This window comes from Palaemon carinicauda, unplaced genomic scaffold, assembly GCF_036898095.1.
Source record: "Palaemon carinicauda isolate YSFRI2023 unplaced genomic scaffold, ASM3689809v2 scaffold250, whole genome shotgun sequence".
Classification (NCBI taxonomy): Eukaryota; Metazoa; Arthropoda; class Malacostraca; order Decapoda; family Palaemonidae; genus Palaemon; species Palaemon carinicauda.
The window spans coordinates 174,559-198,117 of record NW_027170139.1 but is presented as its reverse complement, the minus strand read 5'-3'; the positions used below and the strand labels follow the sequence as shown (position 1 = coordinate 198,117).

At 40.1% G+C, this 23,559-nt stretch overlaps 1 protein-coding gene across 50 annotated transcripts in view; it reads right to left on the bottom strand.

Moving 5' to 3' along the window:
* Positions 1 to 23,559, bottom strand: part of LOC137636204 (ELKS/Rab6-interacting/CAST family member 1-like) — a 114,785-nt gene that overhangs the window by 5,994 nt on the left and 85,232 nt on the right. For 12 of the 50 annotated variants that reach the window (XR_011042988.1, XR_011042989.1, XR_011042990.1 and 9 more), the window contains 4 exons: positions 18,310 to 18,420; positions 17,401 to 17,513; positions 13,298 to 13,408; positions 12,380 to 12,503 (listed from right to left, as the gene is read on the bottom strand). Coding sequence is in view for 34 of the 50 variants with exons in the window: in XM_068368642.1 (XP_068224743.1) it covers positions 18,326 to 18,420 (95 nt within the window). In the remaining 16 variants the exon portion in view is untranslated. Of the gene's footprint in view, positions 1 to 12,379; positions 12,504 to 13,297; positions 13,409 to 17,400; positions 17,514 to 18,309; positions 18,421 to 21,750; positions 21,857 to 22,653; positions 22,767 to 23,559 lie in introns of all 50 variants that reach the window. The other 38 variants (XR_011042998.1, XM_068368637.1, XM_068368614.1 and 35 more) reach the window with 25 other exon arrangements.

The window sequence follows — 23,559 nt, the reverse complement described above, 5'->3', positions numbered from 1 at the left end:
AGTCGATACTATCTTTCGAGATTCCGAACCGTTTCTTCACCGCTAGGGAGAGAAAATCATGAGCTGCAGGGTTCGGGTCTTCTGTAATGAAGCGAAGACAGTCGACTTCTGGACTTGCTGGGACAGAACTGGGTCCGGGAGCGGTAGGAACTTCAGTCGTAGTTCCAGAGCCAGAGGGAACCATACACTGTTCGGCCACTTGTGGGCCACTATTGCTGCTACTCCCTTGAAGGATCTCAGTTTGTTGAGGACCCTCAACATCAGATTGTGAGGGGGAAACAGGTAGATCCTGGACCATCTGTTCCAATCGAGGGACATCGCATCTATTGCTTCTGCCGCGGGGTCCACATATGGGGACACATATTTCGGCAGCTTCTTGTTGTCCTTCGTCGCGAAGAGGTCTATCTGCAGTTCTGGGACTTGACTCAAGATGAAAGAGAATGATCCTGCGTCTAGGGACCATTCTGTCTCTATCGGTGTTATCCTGGATAGAGCGTCCGCGGTCACATTCCGGACTCCTTGAAGGTGAACTGCTGACAGGTGCCACTTCTTCTTCTCCGCCAGTCGGAATATGGCTAACATCACCTGGTTGAGAGGTGGGGATCTCGATCCCCGCCGATTCAGACATTTCACAACCACCTCGCTGTCCAGTACCAACCTTACGTGGATCGAGTGACGTGGGGATACTTTCTTCAGGGTCAGAAGTACTGCCATAGCTTCTAGAAAGTTTATGTGAAAGGTCCCAAATAGCTTGGACCAGATTCCTTGCACTTTTTTCCGATGGGAGTGACCCCCCCACCCTACCTTTGAGGCGTCTGTGTGGATTGTCACTGACGGGGGGGGGTGGCTGAAGAGGTAGAGACCTCTTTAGACGACTGGCTTGAGACCACGGTCTGAGAAGAGAACGTAGCCGAAGTGGGACCGGTCTCTTTAAGTCCCTTCGCTCTTTCGATGCAAAGGTTCTCCATACTCCCGCTGCATCTTTTAGCTGTGCTCTTAGCACAGGGTCTGTTACTGATGCAAACTGAAGAGAGCCCAAAACCCTCTCTTGTTCGCGTCTTGATATCCTCTCGGAACCTAGAAGCCTCCTGACAGACCCTGCTATTTCCTTCCTCTTTGACATCGGGATGGAAAGACGGTGTGACACTAGATCCCAGTGAATACCCAACCACTGGAACCTCTGAGCTGGAGAAAGACGAGACTTCTTTCTGTTGATCATGAAGCCTAGATATTCCAGGAACTGAATCACTTGTAGGGAAGCTTGCAAGCATTCTGCTCTGGATGCTGCCCACACCAACCAATCGTCCAGGTAGGCTACTACCTGGAACCCTTTTAGGCGTAACTGTTTGAGAGCTGCGCTCGCAAGCTTCGTAAAGATCCTTGGGGCTATGTTTAGTCCGAAGGGCATCGCCCTGAAAGCGTAAAGTTTTTGTTGTAGCTTGAATCCTAGGTAGGGGGAGAGACGACGACTTATTGGAACGTGCCAATATGCGTCTGACAAGTCGATGGAGACGGTATATGCCCTCTTGGGCAGTAAGGCCCTTATGTGTTGTAACGTTAGCATTTTGAACTTGTGGTTCACTATGAACTTGTTGAGTGGTGACAAGTCCAGAATGACTCTGAGTTTCCCCGAGTCTTTCTTGGGAACACAAAACAGCCTCCCTTGGAACTTGATGGACTTTACCCTCCTGATCACCTTTTTCTCCAACAGATCTTGGATGTACTCCTCCAAAACGGGGGTGGAGTGTTGGAAAAATTGAGGGCACAGGGGCGGAGTACTGTACCAACTCCAACCCAGTCCATTTTTGAGAAGGCTGTGGGCCCAGGGATCGAAGGTCCAGCGATCCCGGAAATACTGAAGTCTCCCACCTACCGGCGACACTTCACTTTGACTGTCCTGCAGTCTTGCCTCCCTGGCCGCGACCACCTCTGAATCCTCGTCCCCTAGAGGGGCGTCTTGATGACCCTCTAGCTGCTCCTCTGGGTCTTGCACGAAACGTGGTCGACTGTCCCTCGAACACGGGATTGAATGCAGGGGAAGCTGATGACATTGCTTGGGGAACCCATTGGAAGGTGGTCGGGGTCTGGGCTACCAGTTGTGGAACCGGAGGCAAAGCTGGCTGTTGCTGCTGTGGTCTTTGCTGTTTGAAGGACTTGGCTGGACGGGAGGAAAACCTTGACTTCTTCGCCTTTCCTTTCGGCTGAGGGCCCTCATCCGGAGAAGACTTCCTCTTAAGGGACAGGCCCCACTTCAGGAGAAGATTGCGGTTCTCAATGGCGGCCTTGTCCACGATCTCTTTGACCACGTCCTTGGGAAAGAGATCCTTACCCCAGATGTTAGATGAAATGAGCCTCTTGGGTTCGTGCCTCACTGTGGCCGAGGCAAACACAAACTCCCTACAGGCTCTCCTTGCTTTCACAAAGCAATAGAGGTCCTTGGTTACTGTGGCCAGATGGATTTTGGCCATAACCATGAACATCTCTGGCATCTTGGGGTCGCTAGCCATCGTCTCCATGTTGGTCTGGAGAGACATCGAGGCTGCCAGGCGCTCCTTTGTGTCCAATTCCCTCCGAAGAAGGAATTCCGACAACTTGGGAAGGTTTTCTCCGAACTGCTGACCTGCAATGTCGGCGTCTAACTTCCCAACCGAGAAAGTAAGGTGCACCTCCTTCCAGTCCTTGTTATCCATTGGCAATGCCAGCGATAGAGGTTTACATTCCTCCAAGGACGGGCACGGCTTGCCAGCTTCAACTGCCTTGATGACGGCCGCAAACCCCTTTTGCATAAAGGGGAAGGCCCTAGCTGGGGAGGATACAAAGGAGGGGTGTTTCTTGCTCAAGGCGGCAACCTTCGAGTTTGAGAACCCCCTCTCCTTTAAAGCAGCTGTCAAGGTGGCTTGAGCTTTGGAGTGATCTAGGATAATCACTTCCTTTGGTTCCGTCTCCTCCTTCGAAGCCGGCTCCTTCTTCAAACGGACATAGCAGTCCGGGTAGGCCCCTCTACTGGGCCAGAATTCCACCTCCTCAAGGGGAACTGAACCCAGTTTCTCCGACATGACGATCTTCCCAATCGTCATCGGCATGTGCTCGGCATATCTCCACGGGTTGGCATCCGAGCACAGAGGAAGGTCCTTAACGTTGAGCTTCTTTGGAGGTCCACGTGATGCTGTGATCTTCTGCATCTGGAGCTCCAAAGTAGCGGCCTTCTGATTATTCTCCTTCTGCATCTGTTGGATCATACCAACGATGGAAGAGAGAGCCTGTCCAAGCTCTGCTGGAAGAGCGGACGAGGTAGAGGGGATAGGTTCAGGGACCTGAACCGGCACGTCTGATGAAACGGGAACCTCTTCCTCCACAGCAATAGGATCTCGATCTTGCTCCTCGCCCTCTGCGAGGAGATCCTGCTCCGCACGATCAGACAAGTCGGACATCTTGTCGTCCAACTGGATGTCCTGCAAGGCGTCAGCGACATCCTCCTCCACTGGGATCTGGATCAGAGGGATCTCCGGCCGAGGCTGGGGAACAACAGCATCAGGGGAAGCCTTGGGGAAAAGGTATGCCCTCATCTTCTCGTTAGGAAGATAAGGTCCAGTGGTGTTTTTCTGAAAACCCCTTACCCAAACACGAAGCCTCTCCCTCGCTGCATCTCTTGACTCCGCCGACCTAGGGGATTCAAAAGCCTCTGATAGCAGGTTAGTACATACAGCACATACCTGCGGATCCCAGTAACGATGTTCATCATTGGAGGCTGCACAAGCTGCGTGCCTCCTACACGAGGTATGTCCGCAAAAGTTCTTACTGCGGACATTGCAGAAGACACTATCACACTTCGGATGCTCCTCCTGTAAAAGAAGAAAAATTTCCATGAATATCAAGTGAATTTTAATTCACATGTAACAAATGAGTATTCAACAAAAGAATAAGGGAAAGACACCTACTTGTGAAACCCACACAAACACCTGTGGAAGCCCACCGGCCAAGTCACATAGTTAGTCTTTACTAGAATAACCAGAGAACGTATTTCCAAAGGAAATTAGGTGTAGCTCACACCTAAGGTAAAATAATACCATTCGGCCAGGAATAAAAGAATTATCTTTTATCCTTGTAAGGCGACACCAGGTGATTATACCAGTAACACAAGTAAGATAGAAAAGACAGTGTTGTAACCTACTACATCATGAACTCCTTTGGTTGAATATACCACCAAGAGAGGACTGATACAGTACCTGAGGGTGGTATGCCAGCCGGCTACTGCCGCTCAGCACCCCCCCCCCTTGTTTTGGAAAGGCAGATCTCAAGTACACAACCTCAGATCACCTTTATTGGGGAGAACTCCAGAACCCATGCCTGAACCGGCCGGCAGTGGTTGCCAGACCGTAGCCACCCGGTTTGCACAGAGTTGCCGGCCATCATACTTAGTGGCCGGCTGACTGGGTAGTGTCGCGGGCCGGCCGGCAGCAGTAAACAAACCCTGCCGGCTAGCCCCCACACACCAGGCAGCACTCGGCTGCCGGCCCCACTTGTAGTGGCCGGTAGATGAGCAATAGACCGGCCGGCAAAGGTATACACCCAACGCCGACCGACAGCAAGAGAACTGGAGAACACCCCTCCCCACCGACAGCCGGCCTGTAGGCCGGCAGCCGGCAAGGACAACACATACTAAGACAAAAGAGTGAGTGCCGGGTTAAGAGACTATAAGTCTCTGAGCCCGGCACCCGAAAGAGTGCCGAAAGGAAGGGGAAGACACTACGTCAAGCTTCCTAACCGCTGCTTACTGAATTTTCAAACGGCAGCGATAGAGGGACCAAGAAAGGACCGGGCAGCACTCACAGTAATGGTCTCTGCCGGTCGGCACACTTTGCCGGCCGACAGGAGACCACGTCAGTTCCTCATCCCAACCTAGGCTAGGCAAGGATGAAGACGACTGACACAATGAACGGAAAAAGAGAAGGGAAGGACAGAGGGTCCTATCCAACCTTACCTTGGTTAAGGGTCATTCCAAACTAAGACAGTTCATCTCAGTAGAGAAAGACCCGAGAGGGAGGCCGGCACTACTGGCTGCCTCCCACGAACCACGGCAAGGAAGGAATTGCCTTTCCAGAAAAGGGAACATATCCCGAGACCGGAACGGCAAGGACAGTCTGATGAGTCACCGAGTAAAGGGATCACTACTGGAACCCAACAAGGTGGACTAAGGGGGGAACCCTTAGTGCCCGAGTCAATCGGCAAGGGAGACTCTGCCCCATGCCAGACAAACCGGGCTCAGACTAAACACTGTTGTACTGTCACCCTCTGAACCAATACTGTTGGAACGGGAAGGTACAGTACTACCCCAGCATAGATATATTTGAAGATTAATTCAAATAAACCACTAGAGTTAAGCCTAAGGCTTAAACAGAGGGAAAGGGTTTGCCCCTTCCCCTAAGAGAAGGGAGCAAACGGGGAACAGATAATATTATAATGACCTAAGACAACCTAGCCTAGGCACTAAGAGAATCGATTACCTAATTCACCGAAACTCATATCAATACTATCTTGGAAGGTACTCGAAAAGGACTAATATGTATAACGTTGCCTAACGCTTAAAGCAATAAATTCACATTTGGAAGACTAATTATCATGCAGGAAGTACATAGGCCAACAACTAGCCTACGAAGACTAGTGTTGGTAGCCTTGGTAATTTCGCCAGGCACATTACTATCGCATCATAACAGAATTCCTAAATAAGCTAAGTAGCTAATATTTAAGCGCAAAGGGGGCTGGGAACGTCGCTCTTGCTAACAAATAAATCCTATTCTAGCGAGCGACAGCATCCATGATGCCTCCAGCAGGCAACAGCTCTTGTATCAAAGATAACTCTTTTAATAACTTTAATTTTAACCAAGAGCCTACATTTATACATAAAAGAAATAATACTCAACTTATCCGAGGCAGAAGAAGTTGGAGAAAGCATTATAAACGAGAAAATTCCAAGATTAGGTAGTAAACAGGGAAAATACACCGAGTCGTAGAGCTACGCAAAAAGGAATACAGATGGCGCCGTGAGCGGCGCAGGGCACGCTTTCGAAGCGGTGAGGAGGGATGCCTTATGAACGGCTCCCCCCTTTCTTATCGTTTTCGTTTTCTTGCCATTTTACCCCTACGAAGTGTTAACTCTATTCGGGGTATAGATTGCTATGAGGCGTGTCAAGAATACGTCCACTGATATTTACGATATCCCTAAGGTCTTTTTTAGGGATACTCGCTCCAGGAGTTAGAATTCTGGGTACCTGAAGGTAAATTCTCTGGGAATATCGCTGTAGTTGTAATATACCCTAGGAAGCTGCCTTTAAGGAACTTCCATCAGGACGACATGGCTTGAGCCCAAAAATTCAGTTTAAAAAGAAAGTAAGGAAATAATTAAACTATATGAGAAGTAATAAACACTTGAATTAAGATATTTTTAGACCAGTAACAACATTGATTTAGATCTGTCTTAAATAAACAATGAGGAAAGACTCCTGTCAGCCTGTTCAACATAAAAACATTCGCTGCATGTTTGAACTTATGGATAGAATAAGCCGAATGAAAAGAGGAAACGGGAGTAGAATTGATGTATGTAGATGGAAATAAAAAATCAATGAATATCATTTTGTAATGAAGTTTCTCTTGTTTTAAGAACAAGAGATTTGTTTTCATATCAGAACATATATGATTAAAAGACAAGTTTATTAACGGCCAAAATACTACTAATTTTAAAAATAATTTGTATTTTTCCTAGCTATACAAACCCGAGTTCTTTATAAGGCTTACCTCTGTTGTTTTGTTACAACAAAATTGATGAAATATCGTGGGGCTAGCAACATTGTATGGTTGCAGATTATCCCCAACTGGCTCAGGGTGTCGGAGCTACAGTAGCTCCTTTGTTATCACTTTGTTCTTGGTCAGGACTTGTCGCATGAATGAGGTGGGAAATATGAATAAACTAGAGGGGCACTCAAGAGAGCGCATTCCTCACCACAGAAGCTTGCACTTAAACCTTGACCTTTGACCTTGACATGTATTAATGTGCGTTGATTTTCATACACTCAACTATAAACAAAGTTTGAAGTCTCTGTGACAACGATGTACAAAATTGTGGCCGATTACAGGACTTGTAGCGTGAATGATTTGGGAAATATAAATAAACTAGAGGGGCATCCAGTAGAGCGCATTCCTCACCACAGAAGCTTGCACTTAAACCTTGACCTTTGACCTTGACATGTATTAATGTGCGTTGATTTTCATACACTCAATTATAAACCAAGTTTGAAGTCTCTGTGACAACGATGTACAAAATTGTGGCTGATTACATGAATTGGACATTTTCCTTGACCGTAACCTTCCAAAATTTAATAATTTGCAGCTTTTTACATAACAGATCATCCCTGTAAGTTTCATTACTCTACGATTAAAATTATGGCCAGAAAGCTGTTCACAAACAAACACACACACAAACAGGAGGTAAAACATAACCTCCTTCCAACTTCATTGGCAGAGGTAATGATTCAGGTTTGTATATCTAGGATAATTATTAATTAATTTTGAAATTAGTACAGTAGTTTGTTCCTACGCAAATACAAACGCTTGTTACTTATATGGGAATCTTCCTTAGAATGTCCTCTGCTATATAATTTAGGGCGTCTGTCTTACCCTTAACCCAAAGTATCCATTCATGCTTGGCTCCTATGAGAGGCAAGGAGCAGGACTCATGGCCTTATTTGAAATAAAGGTAAGTGATGGAGTCACAACCCAACAAGTTTGGCCTTAAGTAAGAACGTCATCAAATTTATTGGACAATATATCTGCCCACAGTGGAGAGTTTACCTGCATACGAAGTCATCAATGTAGGTATTCCCAAGAGAATAAAGAGGAAACCATTCACTCTACTCTCATACCATAATAACAATGAAGTAATCGATGATGCAACAAAATGCTAGCTGTCCTGCAGGGGCACAGGTCTTTATATAAACTGTTGGGCGGCTACCAGAGGACATAAGGAGAAAGTATCCAGAGACCTATACGAGCAGTCTTTCAAATGATACGCAGTGTAGGTGGCCTACCTTTTCATATACCTGAGCTGAGTCCCTGTTTCCAAGTGGTTCTTGCAGAATGCCAAGGTTGCAGCAATACCACGGATATCATTATTGTTTCTCAGAGCCAGAATAAGATAGTATTATTATTATTACTATCCAAGCTACAACCCTAGTTGGAAAAGCAAGATGCTATAAGCCAAGGGGCTCCAACAGGGAAAAATAGCCCAGTGAGGAAAGGAAATAAGGAAATAAATAAATGAAGAGAACAAATTAACAATAAAGCATTCTAAAAACAGTAACAACGTCAAAACAGACATGTCATATATAAACTATTAACAGCATCAAAAACAAATATGTCATAAATAAACTATAAAAAGACTCATGTCCGCCTGGTCAACAAAAAAGCATTTGCTCCAACTTTGAACTTTTGAAGTTCTACTGATTCAACCACCCGATTAGGAAGATCATTCCACAACTTGGTAACAGCTGGAATAAAACTTCTGGAGTACTGCGTAGTATTGAGCCTCGTGATGGAGAAGGCCTGGCTATTAGAATTAACTGCCTGCCTAGTATTACGAACAGGATAGAATTGTCCAGGGAGATCTGAATGTAAAGGATGGTCAGAGTTATGAAAAATCTTATGCAACATGCATAATGAACTAATTAAACGACGGTGCCAGAGATTAATATCTAGATCAGGAATAAGAAATTTAATAGACCGTAAGTTTCTGTCCAACAAATTAAGATGAGAATCAGCAGCTGAAGACCAAACAGGAGAACAATACTCAAAACAAGGTAGAATGAAAGAATTAAAACACTTCTTCAGAATAGATTGATCACCGAAAATCTTGAAAGACTTTCTCAATAAGCCTATTTTTTGTGCAATTGAAGAAGACAGAGACCTTATATGTTTCTCAAAAGTAAATTTACTGTCGAGAATCACACCTAAAATTTTGAAAGAGTCATACATATTTAAAGAAACATTATCAATACTGAGATCCGGATGTTGAGGAGCCACCGTCCTTGATCTACTTACAATCATACTTTGAGTTTTGTTAGGATTCAACTTCATACCCCATAATTTGCACCATGCACTAATTCTAGCTAAATCTCTATTAAGGGATTCACCAACCCCAGATCTACATTCAGGGGATGGAATTGATGCAAAGAGAGTAGCATCATCAGCATATGCAACAAGTTTGTTTTCTAGGCCAAACCACATGTCATGTGTATATAGTATGAAAAGTAATGGGCCAAGAACACTACCCTGTGGAACACCGGATATCACGTTCCTATAATCACTATGGTGCCCATCAACAACAACTCTTTGAGATCTATTACTTAAAAAATTAATAATAATGCTAAGAAACAACCCACCCACTCCCAACTGTTTCAGTTTGAAAACAAGGGCCTCATGATTAACACGGTCAAAGGCAGCACTAAAATCAAGGCCAATCATACGAACTTCCCGACCACAATCAAGGGATTTCTGTACAGCATTGGAGATTGTAAGAAGGGCATCACATGCTCCAAGGCCTTTACGAAAACCAAATTGCAAACTAGGGAGTAGATGATTACCTTCAGCAAACCTATTAAGACGTTTTGCCAGAAGACGTTCAAAAACTTTAGATAATATGGGAGTTATGGAAATTGGGCGGTAATCAGTGGGACTTGAGCTACCACAAACACATTTACATAGAGGAGTAACATTACCAATTCTCCAACTAGTGCTAAAAGCTCCTCTTCTTGCTAACTTGCGCAAAATAACAGATAACTTTGGAGCTAAGAAATCTGCTGTCTTTATAAAAAACAAAGGAAAAATACCATTTGGGTCTACACCTCCATAAGCATCAAGGTCCATCAACAGAGCTTTAATCTCACGAGATCGAAAAGCTAAACTAGTTAGTTTAGCCTCAGGAAAACAGGAAAGAGGAAGTTCAAGTTTTTCATTACTCTGTTTACTGTCAAAAACATCAGCCAAAAGGGTTGCCTTTTCCTTTGGACAGTGAGTGACTGAGCCATCTGGTTTAAGTAAAGGAGGAACTGTTGCATCTACACCAAAGAGTGCAGATTTAAGGGTAGACCACCATTTATGTTCCTGAGTTGTACCAGAAAGTGTTTCTTTTATGGTTAAATTGTACTCCTTTTCAGTTGAGGCATAAACTCTCTGAGCAAAAGCTCGAAGCTGAGTATAGTTGTTCCAGGTCAAATCTGATCTGTTCCCCTTCCAAAGATGATAGGCCTCCTGTTTCTCCAAATAAGCACGTCTGCAATCATCATTGAACCACGGTTTGTCCTTCACTCGGTACCTTAGCACACGAGAAGGGATACGCCTATCAATTATGTTGACTAGATTCTCATTCAAAGGGACAACAGGATCTACACTATTATATAATTGTGACCAATTCAAGCACAAAAGATCATGTAAAATCCCATTCCAGTCTGCTTGGGATTTCATATAAATTTTACAAGAATATGATATATCAGGGACAGGCTGCTCAGTCTTCACTAATAATGAAATCAAGGCATGATCAGATGTCCCGACTGGAGAACCAACCTTACTAGTTATAACGCCAGGGGAGTCAGTGTATACGAGGTCCAAGCAATTACCAGACCTGTGAGTAGCTTCATTTATGATTTGCTCACAGCCTGATTCAGAGGCAAAGTCTAAAGCTCTTAAGCCATGGCGATCGGTAGGAGAGATAGAACTTAACCACTCCCTATGGTGAGCATTAAAATCACCAACAAAGACAAAAGAAGCCTTTCTATCATCTTCTTGTATCTTAGCCATAATGGTAAGAAGACAATCGAAGATAGAATCATCTAAGTCTGGATTCCGGTAGATCGAACACAAATAAAAGTACTCTCAGTTATTCCCTTCTTGTTTTGACCTGTGCATAAAAACAAGTTAGGGATGCCTGGACAAAAGGGTGCAGTCTTCTTTGAGGAAAGACAGACTGCCGTTACAGGACATAATAACAAACTATCTGAATCATCAGTTACTTCCTTGATTGATGAAATAGAAAAGCAGTTAAATTGGTTGTTATTAATGGATTTTGGGTCTTAACAACATACGGTACCTAAATCTGCCTGAACAAAAGCTACAATGGCTTCACTGTGTGTGTTAATCTTCTTTTAACAATGGGAGGTGGTTCCATCTACAGAGGGACTAGACAGTTATGGCACCTACCGGTTACCGTAGCTCTTGCCTAGGCAACCTCACTAAAGGCCTGTGTGATGATAATTGATTTAAAATACAGCCAATTACATCCATATGATCTGTTAGGGTGACCAAGCTGCACATATACATACATATACAAAGGCAATTCCTCAATTTTGGGGGGTAGCCGACATCAAACAAATGAAACGAAAAAGGGGACCTCTCCTCTCTGCACATTTACTGTACCATAAACAATAATCCTTGAAAGTAACTTTTGTTCAGAGGCTTAAAAAATCCTAAAAAGATCAGCAAACAATTGTAAGCAGCCTTCAAAATAAGCTGATGGACATGGCCTTATAAAACGAGGAGGAGGACCGACGACTGAGAGACATTACCGGCTGATCGGCATGAACTTTCAAATGATGGAACATAGGCAAGAAAACACCTCAGCACCAACCACTATTGCCATACAGGTAATTGGATTCCATCAATACAAAGTTTCCCAGAAAGATGTTGCTTACTAACTTAAAATAAACAAGGCCTTGTCACTCTAGTTAATAACTGCATTAACCCTTTTACCCCCAAGCTATTTGGAACTTTCCAACCCTTAACCCCAAGGCGTTTTTCTTTTTCAAGCACGTTTTGCAATATTTTCTTTTTTAGATTGCGCTGACAGCCTTAATTTTCGTCATAGGGATGTCAGGTTGGTCTCATTATTTTGGAAAATGCCTGAAGTTTCTCAAAAAGTTATAAAAAATATACAAAAAAATGTAATTAGCCGTTATTTGCAAGGACGTACCGGTATGTCCATGGGGGTAAAGGGACGAGTTTTGTCAAACGTACCAGTACGTCCTTTGGGGGTAAAAGGGTTAACCTCTTTGGCAATCACTTACCCGATCAATCCTTTGTCAACTATGTGACAGATTCAGTTATGTAAAATATTATCCCGTAAATTGTTTAATTTTCATTCACCTCTGGAGCTTTTACGAATGAATTAATAAATTTAAACAACTTTCAATTTTTCACCTGTGTTATCACCTCATGCAGTCTACATATAATCGAATACAACGACTTACATCTAGCCACACTGAAATTAGAAGGATAAATTGAATAACTACCAATACCTAATGGGAAAAATCCATTCCGATTAAAAATGGTATTGTACCTGTTCTATAACTTGAGAGACATCCCCATGAACTGGTTGTACAGCTGCTGGCATTGCAACAAGACCCCCGATGAAGCTGTTGTCTTAACCGCTGCAACGCTGCTTCTCGCTGGGTCACAGCAACCTGGAAAGCTCTCATTAATGGTAAACTGAATCAAATATGAATTCTCTATTTCACTTTTTCTCGGTTGACGGTAGGTATCTATACATGAGAGAAACTATACCTTATGTCATTTAACAGTGCATATTTCTAAAAATCCCTTAACCCTTTTACCCCCAAAGGACATACTGGTACGTTTCACAAAACCCATCCCTTTACCCCCATGGACGTACCGGTACGTCCTTGCAAAAAAATGCTATAAAATTTTTTTTTTTTTCATATTTTTCATAATTTTTTGAAAAAATTCAGGCATTTTCCAAGAGAATGAGACCAACCTGACCACTCTATGACAAAAATTAAGGCTGTTAGAGCAATTTAAAAAATATATACAGCAAAATGTGCTGGGAAAAAAATAACCCCCTGGGGGTTAAGGGTTGGAAATTTCCAAAGAGCCTGGGGGTAAAAGGGTTAAACACAAACATGGAATATCAAATGCTTATGGGCCTTTATTTTTTCATCTCTAGGAAATACCCAAAAAATTACTTCAATCTTTTCCAGTTCCGTTAATGCAAATGCCGTAACCTACCTTATTTTACTAAACCCCAAAATTTTTCAAAATAACTCGTAAAAACTGACAATTGTGTTTGTTTTTTCTTTGAAAAATTTTGGAAATTTAATAACAGAAATATAATGATCAAATCCACAATAACCTCAAGAAAATATAACAAAATATATGAAAATACAGATACAGCACCATTGAAAATATGAAGTGCTTTCAAAACTAGACAATAAAATCTTGCAAGTACAAAAGAACTTACTTTTAGCTGATTGACTTTAGCACCGACAGCAGTATTCATCATATTCCTTCTGTATGTGAGATTTACTAGCTGTCAATTCTTCCGTATGGGTCTTCAAACCATCAAGGCTTTCTGTCAAGAAAATAAAACGATTATTTTGCTTACCAAAATAAAATATAAACTAGAATGGACACCAAGTAGAGTGCATACCTTTGCCTATATCATATTGTATATCACAAGATAGGCAACTGAATTATGCACATTTCGGCACTAGTTTCATGCAAATCAGATAAAAATTGACCACGATATAGCAAAAAGGTATTTTTTATAATTCATGATCTTAACCTTGACCTATGGTCCAATCTCTTCCAAATTCTAATCAAATTGCCCTTGGATTAAGGTCAATCACCTCACCAAATTTTATGAGATTCGGTAAAATAGTTTTTGAGTTATGCGAATCACAAACACACAAACAGACATACAAACAAATACACGTCTATCAAAATATACCCTTCCCACAAAGTTAGAGAAGGTAACAAGACAGCACTATAATCAAACTGGGCATTAACCCTTTTACCCCCGATGGACGTACTGGTACACTTCACAAAACTCATCCCTTTACCCACATGGACGTACCGGTATGTCCTTGCAAAAAAACTGCTATTTACATTATTTTGCATATTTTTGATAACTTTATGAGAAACTTCAGGCATTTTCCAAAAGAATGAGACCAACCTGACCTCTCTATGACAAAAATTAAGGCTGTTAGAGCAATTTAAAAAAATTATATTGGAAAATGTGCTTGAAAAAAAAAAAAATGCCTGGGGGGTTAAGGGTTGGAAAGTTCCAAACAGCATTGGGGGTAAAAGGGTTAAGGATTTTGGATATGCCGCAGTTCTCTAAACCTAAAGCATCTTCCAATGGATTAAAAAAATTATTTTGTGAATTACACCTTGAAGCTTACAGTGAACCCTCGTTTATCGCGGTAGATAGGTTCCAGACCCGGCCGCGATAGGTGAAAATCCGCGAAGTAGTGACACCATATTTATCTATTTATTTAACATGTATATTCAGACTTTTAAAACCTTCCCTTGTACGTAGTACTGTTAACAAACTACCCTTTAATGTACAGAACACTTAATGCATGTACTACAGTACCCTAAACTAAAACAGGCACAAATATTAAAGGCGATTTTATATCATGCGTTTCCTAAACACGCCAAAAAGCACGATAAAAAATGGCAACCAATGTTTTGTTTACGTTTCTCTGATCATAATGAAGAAACAAACGCATTTACTGTACACATCTGTGTATAGGTTAGTTTTTGCAACGATTATATTGATTATTCAGTACAGTATGTTGATTTTGTTATTACCAATATGTATATATATATGGGTTATGAAAAAAATCCGCGATGGTCGAACCGCGAAGTAGCGAGGGTTCACTGTATATCGATTAAGTGAAATCTAATCAGCTGTGTTGGATCATCGGCAGTACCGTAAAGTACCTTGCTTTAGGAGTGATTTTGAACACTGTACAAGCAAAACGGGATTTGAGCACAAAAATTAAAATCAAATTATTAGGACTACATAAATCTGCAAGCAAAAACTGCTTTGTGAAAATTATTAATGAGAATAGCACATAAAGACAAGAAACCATTATTCACGTAATTTCTAGGCCATTTTCTTGGATATTAGCTCGCATTATCATGTTGATAGTACAGTTTAACTATACCATAGGGGCCTTTGTATATCAGCGGCCAGTTCCTCAAGAGTGCATAGTAAATGGACACCAGCCCACCTAAACTCCCCCACCCTAACCTATCCTACAGGCTGTGTCCTTACCTACTTAACTAATGGGGGGTTAATGCCCCCTGCAACCTCCTTACACTGCCGTATTCTTAGCAAGCCATCCTCATACATACAGGTGGCCGTTCTCATACATACACCCCTTATCAGTGCACTGTTGAGACACTTCATGGTTTGGCGAGTAGGAATGGAGTCACCAAACTGATAATAAGTCATTGGGGATACCAAAGTATAGCTACCTTCCTAGATTGGGTTACCGGTGCAAGGGTAAATATAAGCCAGTTACATGAAAATAATGTTTTTGCCTGTTCCTTTGTTAAACTAGATTGGTCATTTACTTGCATATAACTATAATTAAAGCGAAATATGATATATGATAAGAATATTTATCGATTAACTTATCTATTAACATTTGAGAACCTACCCTCCACCACTAATCAGTTGACAAATTTTCAGATAATCATTACGGTACTGTACACAACATACGTGTTCAAATTTGGTCTTGACTGTGTCACTCTAGTTAATAACTGCATTAACCCTTTTACTCCCAATGCTATTTGGAACTTTCCAACCCTTAACCCCAAGGCGTTTTTCTTTTTCATGCACGTTTTGCAATATTTTTTTTTTTTAAGATTGAGCTGAAAGCCTTAATTTTCGTCATAGAGAGGTCAGGTTGGTCTCATTATTTTGGAAAATGCCTGAAGTTTCTCATAGAGTTATCAAAAACATGCAAAAAAATGCAAATAGCAGTTTTTTGCAAGGACGTACTAGTACGTCCAGGGGGGTTAAGGGATGAGTTTTGTGAAACGTACCAGTATGTCCATTGGGGGTACAAGGGATAATACAGTAACTCCAATTTTGTCTACAACTCTATACAAAGTTCTTATATCAAGGCCATATTAAACTTTAGGATGAGTATATCTATAGATACCTTCTCTGGGTGTACTGTATATCATATTCTGATTTTCACAGCCATTTTGTGATATTATTTCAAGTCTGTACATTTCTCAATGTCAAGTTGAACTGAAAAACAGTCAACATCATTCACATACAAAAAGCAATAATCCAAGATCTAAAATTGGAATTCTAACCAAAGTTGAACTGAAAAATAGTCAACATCATTCCCATACAAAAAGATAATATTATTTAAGTAGTAAAAAAGGGATTTTGATAAAGGGAAAATATATTTCTGGGCGAGGGACCTGTGTCGCTGCATGAAATGCTCCTTATAGCACCATTTCTAAGGTATAAATACTTCTAGATATACAAGAGAAAAAGTTGCATGGAATTCCAGGAATATACCCAGCTCACTCACCCTTATAAATTTGCCTTGTCAAAAATGATTTGTTTGCCCATATCAAAAGAAATGAAAATTACAACATTTTGTCTAAGAACAAAATTTTGAGAAAAGTTTCTAACTGAAAATGTTGGTGAATCTATCAAAAACTCTTTAATGGATTTGTTTCCAATGTCATACTATGATTTTTAATTGTTGTGAATTTAAATTTGGGCATTATTATTATTGTTATTATTATTACTTGCTAAGCTACAACCCTAGTTGGAAAAGCAGAATACTACAAATAAAATATCTTAAGAGTAACAAAAATAAATATCTCCTATATAAACTATAAAAAACTTTAAAAAAGACAAGAGGAAGAGAAATAGGATAGAATAGTGTGCCCGAGTGTACCCTCAAGCAAGAGAACTCTAACCCAAGACAGTGGAAGACCATGGTACAGAGGATATGGCACTACCCAAGACTACAGAACAATGGTTTCATTTTGGAGTGTCCTCCTAGAAGAGTTGCTTCCCATAGCTAAAGAGTCTCTTCTACCCTTACCAAGAGAAAAGTGGCCACTCAACAATTACAGTGCAGTAGTTAACCCCTTGAGAGAAGATGAATTGTTAATGTACAGTAGTACTGTATTGTATTCTCTAAAGAAATGACTTGCATCTCGAAGAGTGACCAATAAGTAATTGTGTTAAAAATGTGTACTTAATTATTCCAGATGGTCCTGGAGCTTACCATTTTCTATCACCTTAGGGCATGTTTAACCTCTTTGGCTATGACTTACCCGATTAATCCTTTGCCAACAATGTGACAGATTCAGTTAAGTAAAATCTTATCCCCTAAAACAAATGAATTAATAAATTTAAACAACTTTCAATTTTTCACCTGCGTTATCACCTCATGCAGTCTACATATAATGGAATACAATGCCTTACATCTAGCCACACTGAAATTAGAAGGATAATTGTATAACTACCAATACCTAAATGGGAAAAATGCATTCCAATTAAGAATGGTATTGTACCTGTTCTATAACCTGAGAGACATCCCCCTGAACTGGTTGTACAGCTGTACAGACCTCCGATGAAGCCGTTGTCTTAACCGCTGCAACTCTGCTTCGCGCTGGGTCACAGCAACCTGGAAAGTTCTCATTAATGGTAAAATGAATCAAATATGAATTTCTTCTCTATTTCACTTTTTCTCGGTTAACAATAGGTATCTATACATGAGAGAAACTATACCTTATGTCATTCAACTGTGCATATTTCTAAAAATCCCTTAACCCCTTTACCCCCAAAGGACGTACTGGTACGTTTCACAAAACCCATCCCTTTACCCCCATGGACGTACCGGTACGTCCTTGCAAAAAAATGCTATAAAATTTTTTTTTTTCATATTTTTCATAATTTTTTGAAAAAATTCAGGCATTTTCCAAGAGAATGAGACCAACCTGACCTCTCTATGACAAAAATTAAGGCTGTTAGAGCAATTTAAAAAATATATACTGAAAAATGTGCTGGGAAAAAAATAACCCCCTGGGGGTTAAGGGTTGGAAATTTCCAAAGAGCCTGGGGGTAAAAGGGTTAAACACAAACATGGAATATCAAATGTTTATGGGCCTCTATTTTTTCATCTCTAGGAAATACCCAAAAAATTACTTCAATCTTTTCCAGTTCCATTAATGCAAATGCCGTAACCTACCTTATTTTACTAAACCCCAAAATTTTTCAAAATAACTCGTAAAAACTGACAATTGTGTTTGTTTTTTCTTTGAAAAATTTTGGAAATTTAATAACAGAAATATAATGATCAAATCCACAATAACCTCAAGAAAATATAACAAAATATATGAAAATACAGATACAGCACCATTTAAAATATGAAGTGCTTTCAAAACTAGACAATAAAATCTTGCAAGTACAAAAGAACTTACTTTTAGCTGATTGATTTTAGCACCGACAGCAGTATTCATCATATTCCTTCTGTATGTGAGATTTACTAGCTGTCAATTCTTCTGTATGGGTCTTCAAACCATCAAGGCTTTCTGTTAAGAAAATAAAACGCTTATTTTGCTTACCAAAATAAAATATAAACTAGAATGGACACCCAGTAGAGTGCATACCTTTGCCTATATCATATTGTATATCACAAGACAGGGAACTGAATTATGCACATTTCGGCACTAGTTTCATGCAAACCAGATAAAAATTGACCATGATATAGCAAAAAGGTATTTTTTATAATTCATGATCTTAACCTTGACCTATGGTCCAATCTCTTCCAAATTCTAATCAAATTGCCCCTGGATTAAGGTCAATCACCTCACCAAATTTTATGAGATTCGGTAAAATAATTTTTGAGTTATGCGAATCACAAACACACAAACAGACATACAAACAAATACACGTCTATCAAAATATACCCTTCCCACAAAGTTAGAGAAGGTAACAAGACAGCACTATAATCAAACTGGGCATTAACCTTTTTACCCCCAATGGACGTACTGGTACGTTTCACAAAACTCATCCCTTTACCCCCATGGACGTACCGGTACGTCCTTGCAAAAAAACTGCTATTTACATTATTTTGCATATTTTTGATAACTTTATGAGAAACTTCAGGCATTTTCCAAAAGAATGAGACCAACCTGACCTCTCTGTGACAAAAATTAAGGCTGTTAGAGCAATTTAAAAAAATTATATTGGAAAATGTGCTTGAAAAAAAAAAAGCTTGGGGGGTTAAGGGTTGGAAAGTTCCAAACAGCGTTGGGGGTAAAAGGGTTAAGGATTTTGGATATGCTGCAGTTCTCTAAACCTAAAGCATCTTCCAATGGATTAAAAAAATTATTTTGTGAATTACACCTTGAAGCTTACAGTGAACCCTCGTTTATCGCGGTAGATAGGTTCCAGACCCGGCCGCGATAGGTGAAAATCCGCGAAGTAGTGACACCATATTTATCTATTTATTTAACACGTAAATTCAGACTTTTAAAACCTTCCCTTGTACGTAGTACTGTTAACAAACTACCCTTTAATGTACAGAACACTTAATGCATATACTACAGTACCCTAAACTAAAACAGGCACAAATATTAAAGGCAATTTTATATCATGCGTTTCCTAAACACGCCAAAAAGCACGATAAAAAATGGCAACCAATGTTTTGTTTACGTTTCTCTGATCATAATGAAGAAACAAACGCATTTACTGTACACATCTGTGTATAGGTTAGTTTTTGCATCGATTATATTGATTATTCAGTACAGTATGTTGATTTTGTTATTACCAATATGTATATATATATGGGTTATGAAAAAAATCCGCGAAGTGGTGAATCCGCGATGGTCGAACCGCGAAGTAGCGAGGGTTCACTGTATATCGATTAAGTGAAATCTAATCAGCTGTGTTGGATCATCGGCAGTACTGTATAGTACCTTGCTTTAGGAGTAATTTTGAACACTGTACAAGCAAAACGGGATTTGAGCACAAAAATTAAAATCAAATTATTAGGACTACATAAATCTGCAAGCAAAAACGGCTTTGTGAAAATTATTAATGAGAATAGCACATAAAGAGAAGAAACCATTATTCACGTAATTTCTAGGCCAATTTCTTGGATATTAGCTCGCATTGTCATGTTGACAGTACAGTTTAACTATACCATAGGGGCCTTTGTATATCAGCGGCCAGTTCCTCCCGAGTGCATAGTAAATGGACACCAGCTCACCTAAACTCCCCCACCCTAACCTATCCTACAGGCTGTGTCCTTACCTACTTAACTAATGGGGGGTTAATGCCCCCTGCAACCTCCTTACACTGCCGTATTCTTAGCAAGCCATCCTCATACATACAGGTGGCCGTTCTCATACATACACCCCTTATCAGTGCATTGTTCCGAGACACTTCATGGTGTGGTGAGTAGGAATGGAGTCACCGAACGGATATTAAGTCATTGGAGATACCAAAGTATAGCTACCTTCCTAGATTGGGTTACCGGTGCAAGGGTAAATATAAGCCAGTTACATGAAAATAATGTTTTTGCCTGTTCCTTTGTTAAACTAGGTTGGTCATTTACTTGCATATAACTATAATTAAAGCGAAATATGATATATGATAAGAATATTTATCGATTAACTTATCTATTAACATTTGAGAACCTACCCTCCACCACTAATCAGTTGACAAATTTTCAGATAATCATTACGGTACTGTATACAACATAAGTGTTCAAATTTGGTCTTGACTGTGTCACTCTAGTTAATAACTGCATTAACCCTTTTACTCCCAATGCTATTTGGAACTTTCCAACCCTTAACCCCCAGGCGTTTTTCTTTTTCAAGCATGTTTTGTTATATTTTTTTTTAAGATTGAGCTGAAAGCCTTAATTTTTGTCATAGAGAGGTCAGGTTGGTCTCATTATTTTGGAAAATGCCTGAAGTTTCTCATAGAGTTATCAAAAACATGCAAAAAAATGCAAATAGCAGTTTTTTGCAAGGACGTACTAGTACGTCCAGGGGGGTTAAGGGATGAGTTTTGTGAAACGTACCAGTATGTCCATTGGGGGTACAAGGGATAATACAGTAACCCCAATCTTGTCTACAACTCTAAACAAAGTTCTTATAATAAGGCCATATTAAACTTTAGGATGAGTATATCTATAGATACCTTCTCTGGGTGTACCGTATAGTATATTGTGATTTTCACAGCCCTTTTGTCATTTTATTATTTCGAGTCTGTACATTTCTCAATGTCAAGTTTCATGATTCTTATCACTGTATTCTAATTGGCTTTATAAAACTTATGAGTTATTGCCCTTATATTTCAACCATCTAACATCGCTATAATTTTTCTGATATAAGAATTACAATGATGTCTCACAGGATTATAATACAGGAGAGGGGGTTCCCAGCCCCCTCGTCCCGTCCCTTTTAGTCGTCTCTTACGACACGCAGGGATACATTGGCTCTATTTTAATTGTTTTTATGCCCCGCGGCCACAGGGGGCTGTGGCACCCCGGCAGTACCAGCCGAACCCGGTTGAGTCCCTTGTCAGGCTGGGAGGAACATAGAGAGGAGACGTCCCCTTTTTTGTTTCATTTGTTTGATGTCGGCTACCCCCCAAAATTGGGGAAAGTGCCTTGGTATATGTATGTATGTACGAATTACAATGCAATAAGTACCTGCGTACTATTAATTGAAGGAAATTCTGCATCAAAGTTGAACTGAAAAACAGTCAAAACATCATTCACATACAAAAAGCAATAATCCAAGATCTAATCATGCTTTCCACCCGATAAACTCTTAAAATTGGAACTGTTATCAAAGTTGAACTGAAAAACAGTCAACATCATTCCCATACAAAAAATGGTATTGTACCTGTTCTTTAACTTGAGAGACATCCCCCTGAACTGGTTGTACAGCTGCTGGCATTGCAAGACCTCCGATGAAGCTGCAACTCTGCCTCTCGCTGGGTCACAGCAACCTGGAAAGTTCTCATTAATGGTAAACTGAATCAAATATGAATTCCTTCTCTATTTCACTTTTTCTCGGTTAACAATTGGTATCTATACATGAGAGAAACTATACCTTATGTTATTTAACAGTGCATAATATTTCTAAAAATCCCTTGACCCTGTTACCCCCAATGGACGTACTGGTACGTTTCACAAAAGCCATCCCTTTACCTCCATGGACGTACCGGTACGTCCTTGCAAAAAAATGCTATAAATTTTTTTTTTCATATTTTTCATAATTTTTTGAAAAAATTCAGGCATTTTCCAAGAGAATGAGACCAACCTGACCTCTCTATGACAAAAATTAAGACTGTTAGAGCAATTTAAAAAAAAATATACTGCAAAATGTGCTGGGAAAAAAATAACCCCACGGGGGTTAAGGGTTGGAAATTTCCAAAGAGCCTGGGGGTAAAAGGGTTAAACACAAACATGGAATATCAAATGCTTATGGGCCTTTATTTTTCACCTCTAGGAAATACCCAGAAAATTACTTCAATCTTTTTCAGCTCCGTTAATGCAAATGCCGTAACCTACTTTATTTTACTAAACCCCAAAATTTTTCAAAATAACTCGTAAAAACTGACAATTGTGTTTGTTTTTTCTTTGAAAAATCATGGAAATTTAATAACAGAAATATAATGATCAAATCCACAATAATCTCAAGAAAATATAACAAAATATATGAAAATACAGATACAGTACCATTGAAAATATGAGGTGCTTTCAAAACTAGACAATAAAATCTTGCAAGTACAAAAGAACTTACTTTTAGCTGATTGACTTTAGCATCGACAGCAGTTAATTCATCATATTCCTTTTGTATGCGAGATTTACTAGCTGTCAATTCTTCCGTATGGGTCTTCAAACCGTCAAGGCTTTCTGTTAAGAAGAAAAATAAAACGCTTATTTTGCTTACCAAAATAAAATATAAACTAGAATGGACACCCAGTAGAGTGCATACCTTTGCCTGTATCATATTGTATATCACAAGATAGGCAACTGAATCATGCACATTTCAGCAATAGTTTCATGCAAATCAGATAAAAATTGACCACGATATAGCAAAAAGGTATTTTTTATAATTCATGATCTTAACCTTGACCTATGGTTCAATCGCTTCCAAATTCTAATCAAATTGCCCCTGGATTAAGGTCAATCACCTCACCAAATTTTATGAGATTCGGTAAAATAGTTTTTGAGTTATGCGAATCACAAACACACAAACAGACATACAAACAAATACACGTCTATCAAAATATAACCTTCCCAAAAAGTTAGAGAAGGTAACAAGACAGCACTATAATCAAACTGGGCATTAACCTTTTCACCCCCAAAGGACGTACTGGTACGTTTCACAAAACTCATCCCTTTACCACCATGGACGTACCGGTACGTCCTTGCAAAAAAATGCTATTTATATTAGTTTGCATATTTTTGATAACTTTATGAGAAACTTCAGGCATTTTCCAAAAGAATGAGACCAACCTGACCTCTCTATGACAAAAATTAAGTCTGTTAGAGCAATTTAAGAAAAAAATATATTGCAAAATGTGCTTGCAAAAAATGCTTGGGGGTTAAGGGTTGGAAAGTTCCAAACAGCATTGGGGGTAAAAGGGTTAAAGATTTTGGGTATGCCGCAGTTCTCTAAACCTAAAGCATCTTCCAATGGATT